Consider the following 10,563-nt stretch of genomic DNA (forward strand, 5'->3'; position numbering starts at 1 on the left):
TGTTTTGTTTTTCCAAAGATGGCCTTAACATTTGTGTAGCCAATAGGACATGACTATTGGCTCTTCAAAGGCTCTTCTGCATCTCTTTCCAGACCCAGAAGCTATGTTGTGCTGTCACTGCTGGTGTGTAGTAGCTCCACCACCCCACTAGGGGAAGGAGCTGGGCTTGTTAACCCAAGTGTGTGCAGTTAAAACAGTAAGAATTAGAATGGCAGCAGTGGGCAGATTAAAAGTTCTAAAGTTGTTTTCTCATAAAACATGGGGAATGTATGCCTCTAGCATACTATGAGTTTATGTTAAATAAGGGACGTAAAGTAGTTTTTTGGACTGTCATGTTGTCAGGCTGCAAATGCTGATGACAGGAATAGGAATTTCGATGTGTTAGCATTTAGTGACTGGGAAAAAAAGCCAACTTTTTCTACTATTTTCTGACAGTTATGTTAACCTGACATTGAGATAAGGTTTTAAACTATGTTGTGTAATATAAAAGACCACAATTTATGCCATTTCTTGTGTTTTGCAGTTTTAGAGAGACAAAATCTCATTTTGAAGAACTGTTTATCTATCTTGATATTGACATTCAATGAGGGCAGTAAGTACTCATTTTATATACAGTTTAAGTCTCACATCTAAAATGCCTCTAAAAAATACATCCAAAAAAAAGTGCTCTCACCTGTGTTGTCTCTGCTTCTGACAGCCAGCCAGCTCTCAGGTGATTCTCCAACTCCTGAGATTTTGCACTTGTAGAGTCCTTCATGAGACTTGTTAATATTGTGGATGATCAAAGTGCTGGTGGAGATGTTTTTGATAAAGAGGCCATTTTTATAGAAGGATATGGAAGTAGACGCATTGGTAGAAGCTGTCTTGTTTTTACAGCGCAGACTCACAGTGTTTCCCTCCATCACAGGAAGTAAAGGACTTTCCAGGATCACAGGACCAGCTAGTATAATTATAACATATGGTATAATTACTACAGCACCCTGGGAAATCGTGTGTTTGAAAGACATAATCCTTTGTCATGTAATTTATAGGTTTTGAGCACTTTTGTGGGCAGAGGAAAAATACTATTACCAGCATTTAATTATGTCACTTACGAGCATTTAACAGATATCACATAATAATCAGAACGTTTAGCAGATTTCTCAACAAGCCTTCTGTTTAGTGGTGTACTAATAAGAATATACTTTTTGCAATCCAATTCAGTAATTTATTCAGCAATATATTTTATTAATATTTTGTTCCAACATAGTTGGTGTGGAGCACTCAGAATTTCGTTGTACATATACAATGACAAAGGACTATTCTATTCTATCCTTTAAATATGCATGTTAGTGAACACAGGTACAGTAAACTTACGTGTAATGGTGATGTTGACAGTGTTGCTTTTCTTTCCATCTCTGCTCTCACACCAGTACTGCCCACTGTCTCCCATAAAAACATGTTTGAAGATGCAAATGTACCCACTGAAAACTCCCCAACTAGTCCCACATGCTGTACTTTCGGTTGGCACCTTCCTCATTAGTCTCCATCCAGGAGACACGTCAAACTCCTTACAGTTAAAAGACAATGTGCTGTATTCATAGTGCTGAGAAGTGTTTGGAACAACATGAGGAAAAGCTGCATTGAACAACAACGAGGGAGACAGGACCATTAAACATGCACCAAGTGAAAATTGTCAAACCAAAACCCACAATGTTATTCATGCAAAAATAATTACATTTATTTTCACTTACAAACTCTTTGAGCATCACAAACATCCCAAACTTGTGTCACCAGCAGCAGCCACATATTTATCACTGAAGAAAAAATGAAAAAAAAAAAAAAAGCATTAAAAATAAGTGATAAGGAAAACTCAATTTGATCCCTTCAGTAAGATGATGTTGTGGCTTTGTTACACTTTGGAGGGCATTTTGAATATATTCTTTGCTAGGAATCAGAAAAAGGGAAAAAAAAATCTTATGCTATGGCTTATGTTAAATAAGTAACAATAGATTCTTTTTTATACTGTTTTAACAGTAAGCACCTGCAGTACCTCCACAGCCCACCTGCAGGCACCGCCCACACTTTCGGAACCACTCGTATAAAATTTAAAGTATAAATATATTTATTAAGCTGATCATATCAGTGCATCTAGATGAGGTAGATAGATGAGATGTTTTAGTCATACTGTAGCAATCATGTTCCATAGCTGGTTTTGGAACTAGAGGAAATGGTTTAGGAAAAGAGGTGTTGCTCGCTTAGACTGATGTCCTTGACCCGGATATACATGGATGGATGGATTTGTTAAACTAATATTAATAAATGAAAATAATGAATAGATAATTAGTATTGCAGCACAGTGATGCAGTGGTTAGCACTGTTGCCTGAGTTCAGTTCCATCATCAGGCCAGGGCCTTTCTGTGTGGAGTTTTCTTGTTGTCTGTGTTTGTGTGGATTCTCTCCAGGTACTCCGGCTTCATTCCACAGTACAAACACATGTAGTTAGTGGGGATAAGTTAACTGGTGATTCTAAATTGCATATAGGCATGAATGTGAATGGTTGTCTGTCTCTCTTTGTTAGCTCTGCGACAGACTGGCGACTTGTCCAGGGTGTACTTTGTTTTTTGTCCTAAGACAGCTGGGACAGGCTCCAGCACCCCTATGACCCTGAGTTGGATAAGTGGAGTAGGATGGATAACTACTAGTATTACCTTACTGAATCTTTATTCTTGTCTTTCTTTACACTTGTACTTTGATCTATATTAAGACATATTTAAATTTTAGGCTCTACAGGATTTAAAAAGTCATGACCCTGGTAGTCATTGAATAGTTGTTACTAAAGCAATTTCAGAGCCTCTTTTCACACAGCTCTGGCAGTATCGTGGTTATAGTGCAGATAGTTTCTCAGGCTGAAACACTAACAATAAAAAAGATTGAACGAGTATAGTAATATGAATATAGAGACAGTGTGTGGTGTGGAAACTCTGCAAAGGTCTTGACTAGCATTTCTGACAATGTGCTCACCACACAAATTTGCATCCCTTCATATCAGACTTTATGTGGTATCATACACTGCTTTGCATTTAGTCTCAATGCTGCAATAGACAGGAGTCTTCACCAAAATCATCTAAATGCCTTTTTTTGTCTAGAAAAATTAGAGTTTAGCTCACATTTGGAGATTGTGATACTTGTAGAATTAATGCGAAGGAATGCTAAAACTCTTCTGGTGAAACTTTACGTTTAATACCAACATGATGATTCATTAAAGTGCTGTCAGCACCAGAAATAATTACAGCTTCTAGATAACATGCATGAAAAAGCAGCTGTACCCCCTGAAGTCCAAATAAAATGAATAAGAAGAAAACAAAATTATATCAAATGCTTTTTGTCAAGTTTGTAAAGTCAGGTAAAATCATACTACTCTACATTGCTGACTATTTTCTTGTGGATATTTTAATAGTTTTAGGAAAATTGAAAGTATTGGAGATAAAATCAGCTTTAGCATGCCTGTAAAATTTAGTAGACATAAGTAGTTATATACTTTGGAACAACAGTTTGGCGAATCCGCTGAGTTATTTAAATTTTTGTATTTTAATTTAAATGTTTTCAATATCACTGATGCTTCCTTCTGTAAACATAACTCAGGTTTTCATGACACTGACTTTTCCCTCAGCTAAAGGAAAACTGGAACGTATAACAAACTCAGTACTTACACAGTCGAACACAGAAAAGTGGAACCTCCATGTTGTCTTGCTGACAGAATTTCAGACCAATAAAGTGTTTAGCATAACTGAAGACCACTTCTTCCTGTTTGACTGCTGAAGTATAGAGGCGTTATCTTTCTACTCATGAGGCCTTATCCTGGGGTTGGATCTTGTACTTATACCTGTTCAGCCCAAAATCACCTCAGTAGGCCTTTAAAGGGCTGAAGTACTACAAACTAACTAAAGCATCATAATCCCTCAGTACTGAATTCAATGTGTAATTGCAAATCATATCATGTGACTTGGTTGTCATAGCTCATACATTATAGCTCACAGTGGATTTGTGTTGTTAATAACATACAAAATGATCCAGTGACCTCTACAGGGCATAGTGTTTAACAACAGTCCTTCTGGGGTTCCTACTAAAATGACAACTGTGAAACTGGTTGCTAAACATGATTTTAAATGGTGCACGACTTCTTTGCTTTGCTGCTTTTTTGAACTGTCTGTATGCCTAAAGTACACATTTATTCTTCAGTCATTTACAAATTAATGTCACCCATATCAGTTTGGACAGGACAATTCAAAAGCATTTTCACAACTTTATATTCTAACTTTGTTATACAAATAAATAAAATTAAAAATTCAAAGCATTTGCTATTAGAACTATATGGATATGGTCTTACTGTAAGACTTATTCTGTTTGAGCTCATTTATTGACATTGTCAAGAAAAACATGTTATTTTACTGTCACTGTGTATCATTCATAAGGCACTGTCATTATTTCATCATTACTTCATTAGTCTGTATCAGTTTATCATCAATATTATCATGTATCATGGTTTAGTACATCTGCTATAATACAAATACTCTATCCAGCAGAAGCTGCAGGTCCAGGGAGCCCGTAGTAAAGTCATATAAGGACATTGAACTCTTTTTAGCCTGAACCCACAATTTCACAAAATACACACACTCATGTACACTATTGGCTAGGTTCCCAGGAAACATGAGTGGAAACATCTGGTTCAATTCTGGGAAGTCTTGTTGTTCTGAACATAGAAGGAGATATGGGAATTCTTCTGACGTCATAATGGCTATAAAGCTTTCTGTCTTTGGGCAGACGAAGAAGTTCACCTTCCCGCACTGAAACGGTGTGTAACTGTGTGTGTTTAATAAATCCCTTTTTTGGACCCCTCCTAGGACTATGCTTATTTTCCTTCCAAATCAAAAGAACCTTACAGAGCCTATCTTCACAACATATAGGTGTTTTTATACGATTATTTGTGTTGACCCACTATGGACGTTCAGTCGTAAGTCTCTTCCTCAAAATTCGAACCGCGACAGTTTTGGTGCCGAAACCCGGTTTAAGGAGGGACTAATGGGGTACACTTAGATCTATAATATGTTTTTTTTTCATCCCTAAATTTGGATATTGTGTATTCTGCATTTGTAAATTTTGTATTTATAAGTCTGAGAGAATATAACAAAAGCTAAAGTTAGTATCCGGTTACATTTTAACTTGAAGGTGATGCTTCTACATTATTTTACTGTGTCATGGTTACATGCAAATATGCATGGTTATCTTAAACTAAACCAACTGCAAAAAGTGATGTAGTTGAAAGAAGGACTCTGGAAGGACTGCAGCGGGTAAGTAACTGTTCATTTCTAATTTAACTTTTGCCCAACTCAAAATTTGTGTCTGATCTGTCAAACAATTGCAAGTAAGCACACATGGATGTATATAGAACACTGTATATGGAATGCAGTAAAAGTTACTTAATAGTTGTAAAATGCTATATTCAGATAGATTAAGACGGACAAAACACTTAAAGATAGTTTTTCAAGCTTTAAGCTGCATAGTTGTATATAAACATGGCTGAACTATTTTCTTGTTTCTAACAACCCAATGGTGTGTCATGATCCTGGGTCTTTTGACCCAGCGTTTTGAGTTTAAGTTTATTTGGAGGTTTATGGTTTATGTTTAAGTTCACTGGGTTTTCTAAGTTCATTTGTTTTTTAACTTCCCCCTTGTGTTTTCAACCCCTGTATTAAGTCCCTTGTCCCTTATGTGTTTCATGTCTTTTGTTGTCAAGTTCATGTTGTCATGTCTGCGTTTCATTATGTTTCCTGTTTTATTTTGAAGAGGTCCTGTGTTCCTGTGTTGTGTTTAGTTTTACGGTTCCCCTGTGATGTTGTTCTGTGCATGTGTGTCAGCTGTTTCCCCATGTGTTCCCACTTCCCCCATTATCGTTTCACATTCTGTTTTGGTCTGTACTTGAGTCCTTTTTTTTTACTATACATACAGTCAAACTGTGACATGGTGTAAATTCTAATTACTTAAAGGGTTAAATATCCTTATCAGAAATGCTTTGATATATATATATATATATATATATATATATATTAGGGGTGCAACGATATTCGTATCGATATTGAACCGTTCGATACAGTGCTTTTGGTTCGGTACGCATATGTATCGAACAATACAACATTTGTAATTTATTTTATCAACTTTCCTTCTGACGATGCTGTCTGTGTTGAGCGCTCAGTGAATCTGCGTTCGACTACTCTGCCTAGGCTGCACTGTCGAGCGCAGATCCACTGAGCGCTCAACACAGACAGCATGGTCAGAAGGAAGAGCGCAGGGCAAGCTAGCAAGACAGAAGTTAAGCTCTCCTTGCAACATGGACCTCCCCCACTCTCATTCAGATCTGGCGTTTGGAATTATTTTGGTTTTCATGTGACGTATGACCCTGAAGGTAAGCGAGTCATGGACTAAAGTAAAACAGTATGTTGGATGTGCCATGCAATGCTCAATTACATGGGTGGGAACTAGTGTGTTAGCGCAGTTAGCTCGTTAACGTGTTGGCCGTCTAGCCCCATGCACGGGGCGATCGACGGTAGCTCGTTAACGGAGATTTGCCGTGTTGTGGCGTTAAGGTCATTTCAACGAGATTAACCTGAAAGCACTAGTGGGAACACAACGAATATGACTGCACATTTACGCCGACATCATCCTAGTGCAAAGACAAAAACAACAAGCATGCTACTAACTTTAGCCGAGTCATTTAGACAGCTGTTAGCACATGATTCTCCTTATGCTGCTGAGAATATAGCCCAGAAGAAGCGGATAGTATAGCTTTTATTTTGGAAAGAGACATTTCTCTGTAATAAACTCTCTTTTCCAAAGATGAGTGATTCCTCAATCAGATACAGGGCTTGCAATATCGCTAGCCCGACGTCCTGGAGCTAGCGATTTTTTCAGTCGGGCTACCAAAATCTATCTCTTCCCTGCCCGTCGGGCTATTGTAGGAAGCAAAAATATATGTCAATGCTTTTGCATTCTTTCAGAAATGTAGCTGGGTAATTATGTCATTGGCATCGGTGAGCCACTGTCAATATGTGACATATTGAAATCGCGTTTGCAATCGTGCGAACTGTGTATAGAGAGCGACAGCACTGATCTGTGAGTGATGATAATTTGTGCACCAATTCCTCTGACATCGTCTTATTAATCGTTAGCTTACTATGCAAACATGACAAGTGAAATCTCCCGCAGCAAGCTTAAACATGTGAGAGGTTGATCGCGCAGAGAATCGCTGAGCTTATGTGAGTGCGTGTGTAAAACCAGCAGGATATATATTTTAGTTCTGCTGAGCCAAATAAGACAGGTCAGGGTGAAGAAGTGACAGCCAAAGAAAAGCTTACCACAAAACGGAGAAGTTATGACAAATCAGACTATAAGGCAAAAAGAAAGTGCAGCTTTATGGTTTCATGGACAAAAGAATTTCTGTGGCTGCAATATGACGAGCTAAATAACCAGGGCTGCACATAAGTGGTCCGCAGGTGCGCATTCGCTGTCAAAATAAAAAACACGCACAAGGGTTAGGGTTAAATTTAAAAACTGTACCTTTGAGTTAAAATATATATTTATAATTTTAATAAATGACAAATTAAAAAGGCATGAACATTTTTTTTGTATCAAAAAAATATCGAACCGTGACACCAAAGTATCGAACCGAACCGTGAATTTTGTGTATCGTTGCACCCCTAATATATATATATATATATATATATATATATATATATATATATACCTTTTCTGAAATAAATATTTGCCTATTTCTAAAATGTAAAAAAAGGAATTTATTTGTTTTTCAGAATCCAGAATGTGTTTTCTGTAGAATGAATTCTGCTTTAAACACCCATTTGTTGCTGTTATTGATGGTGTTTGCCCAACTACCTTCTTCCTTTACTAAAGGTAACTAAGTGAATCCACAAAGTTATCTTGAAGCATTTTGTTTGTAAAGGCAAATATGAATGTCAGTCGCAGTTTTTAGATTAGTTTCATTTGCAATGCAGTGGCTACCAGGTTATCACATTCCACTGTTCTCATATTTAATTTTAAATATTCAAAAATAACTATTCATGATCGCACACTTTCTGTCACCCAACTCTAACAGAGCAGAGTTCTAACTCTACAGTCTCTAAACCAAAAAAATAATAAGTATTATTTTTCTTTCTCCTGTCTCAGGTACCATTCAGGTAATTGGTTCATCTCACCCAATAGTTGCTTTAGTGGGTGATGACGTCATACTGCCATGCTATTTGAACTCCTCCATAAGTGCCTCAGACTAGACGGTGGAGTGGACAAAATGCAAGCTGGATCCCAGATTTGTTTATGTGTGGCGTGATGGTGGTGAACTGGAAAGCAAAAAGAATCCCTCCTACAAAGGAAGAACAACAGTATCCCTTCATAAATTAAAGCTTGGAGACATTTCACTGAATCTGTCTAAAGTGAGACTTTCTGATAGGGGAAGATATAGATGCTTCCTTCCAGATATGGGTGAAACTTTAATGGAGCTCATTGTTGGTAAGAAATATCTGATATTTATCAATCAAAGAAGTGGTTTAAGCTTAAACTCAAATACAAAGTATCGCCAGACATTAGCATTATATAGCAGAAAAGTAGTTTCTATTCATATGAAAAAGTCTGTAAATGTGCAGCCAAATTGATCTCTTATTTGGAGTTCCTCTTAATGAAATCATGGTGCACTCTGCCAAAGGAATATTGTGTGCTTCATCTTAGGGGCTGTATCCCTACCTGTAATATTGCGTGTTCAAAAAGCCAAGACTGGAGTTGCATTACAGTGTGAGTCTGCAGGCTGGTATCCAGAGCCTGAGCTGCTGTGGTTGGACGGTGAGGGAAACCTCCTCTCTGCTGGACCTACAGAGACCCTCAGAGGTCCTGATGACCTCTATACTGTCAGCAGCAGAGTGACTGTGGAGAAGAGACACAGCAACAACATCACCTGCAGAGTCCAACAGAGGAACACCAACCAGAGCAGAGAGACACACATCTACATTTCTGGTAAAAACATGATGAAACTCAGGTCACATAGTGAACATGCACATCCATACAGTGTGGTCATGTCCAAACACAATGTTTACTCAGAACATGCGACTAGAAAGGCAACACAATTTTTGGTCCTGCTTTTGGTGATATTTGAAGCAAATCCCTTTTATTGTCTTTATTCTTTAAAATATTGGCAAAAATATAGGTCATATAAAAAAAGAAATCAAATACACATATACAACTGTTGATTGTGTTATTGGGATGTGATTCATTATTTTCTGTTTTATTGTTTCAGATTATTTTTTCACGGCCCCGCCAAATCCTTCAGTTTGTGTCAGTCTGCTCACTCTCTTTGTTATTTCACTTTTCTGCATTCTTCTGGTGATCTTTGTTGGCTGGATACAGAGAAGGAAAAAGATCAGTAAGTCGTATGCAAAATAATTTAAAAATTTTTTTTTTTCCTTGCAGTTCAGTGATTGATTTACAGTGAAGTGATGAGTAAGAGTGCTCAGACCTGTTTTTTTTGTATCAAAAAAAATATCAGGATGTCAATAATGCTCATTCACTTGACGCTGATTGGGGTCTCAAAGACATTAGCAGCATGATGCTGCAGTAGTACACGATAGTAAAACAGTCCACTCAGAACTGGCCAATTAAAGATGTTTTTCATGTCTTCTTAGGATCACATTTGAATGTATCATACTTAAAGATGTCTTTTTTGAGTCTTAACGTTGTGGATGACCAGATTGTGTATTATCAACCCAAACAGATTTTTTTCTAAAACATCAAGCAGTAAAGTGAAACAAATGAGGCTGACAAATTTATTACACCACCAAATGTCCTGTTTTCTTATACAGGAAGAAAGAGGTTTCTGCCTTCCTCTTTACAATACTTTGTTTCCTCTTGTCATAAACCATTGCTCCTGTCAGCTCCTCAAGCTGCTCTTGCAAAATGACTCATTTTATATACTTTGTTGTAGTAGCATTTATCACAAAGGCAGACCAAAGGTATTTTTCAAAGGCAAACCTGGAGAATGAAGAGTGGCTCAAATGCCACAGCATACAAGTAACCATTGTTTAAAGTAAAGACTAATCTAAAGTAAATATCCTTTCTCTGTGCACAGGGATTCAGACAAACCACGCTGTAGCTCAGATGGAACAAGACTGAGACAAGCAGAGCCAAAAGAAGAAATGGAGACTCATAAGATGTTGGAAAAGAGAAGACGAGAATTGATCAGTGACAGTATGCTTTCATATAGTGTGTTTATTTCAGAACCTTTCGTCTTTCAGCTGCACCATTTAGGGTTGACAGAGTGGATCATCTGTGTCCATCTATTTCTATCTCTATCCTCCTCTGTCACACCAACGTCCTTCGCTACATCCATAAATCTTCTCTGTCTAATTCACTGAGCTGTTTCGTCCGACCCATTACTTGACATACTTCTTGAGGCAAACTTTACACATCTGTGGCAATGGGATTGAAAACACATGAATTCAAAAAGTAAGAGGTGTGGCTCAATACTTT

The 10,563-nt window shown here is 37.5% G+C and overlaps 1 protein-coding gene across 1 annotated transcript; it reads left to right on the forward strand.

The window, feature by feature from the left end:
• Positions 1-4,617: 4,617 nt before the first annotated feature.
• Positions 4,618-10,250, forward strand: LOC120746487 (putative butyrophilin subfamily 2 member A3). The gene is made up of 6 exons (XM_040051903.1): positions 4,618-5,330; positions 7,845-7,944; positions 8,218-8,556; positions 8,773-9,054; positions 9,335-9,460; positions 10,163-10,250. The coding sequence occupies exons 3-6, from the start codon at positions 8,526-8,528 to the stop codon at positions 10,204-10,206; spliced, it is 483 nt and encodes a 160-aa protein (XP_039907837.1). The 5' UTR covers positions 4,618-5,330; positions 7,845-7,944; positions 8,218-8,525; the 3' UTR covers positions 10,207-10,250.
• The last annotated feature ends 313 nt before the right edge of the window (positions 10,251-10,563 follow it).

The sequence above is a fragment of the Simochromis diagramma genome, unplaced genomic scaffold (assembly GCF_900408965.1).
Source record: "Simochromis diagramma unplaced genomic scaffold, fSimDia1.1 OVJJ01000672.1, whole genome shotgun sequence".
NCBI classification, from domain to species: Eukaryota; Metazoa; Chordata; class Actinopteri; order Cichliformes; family Cichlidae; genus Simochromis; species Simochromis diagramma.

Coding starts and splice junctions, on each gene's coding strand:
- LOC120746487 (XM_040051903.1), top strand. CDS start 8,526: ATGGGTGAAACTTTAATGGAGCTCATTGTTG. Junction 9,055..9,334: donor GACACACATCTACATTTCTG/GTAAAAACATGA, acceptor TTATTGTTTCAG/ATTATTTTTTCACGGCCCCG. Junction 9,461..10,162: donor ACAGAGAAGGAAAAAGATCA/GTAAGTCGTATG, acceptor CTCTGTGCACAG/GGATTCAGACAAACCACGCT.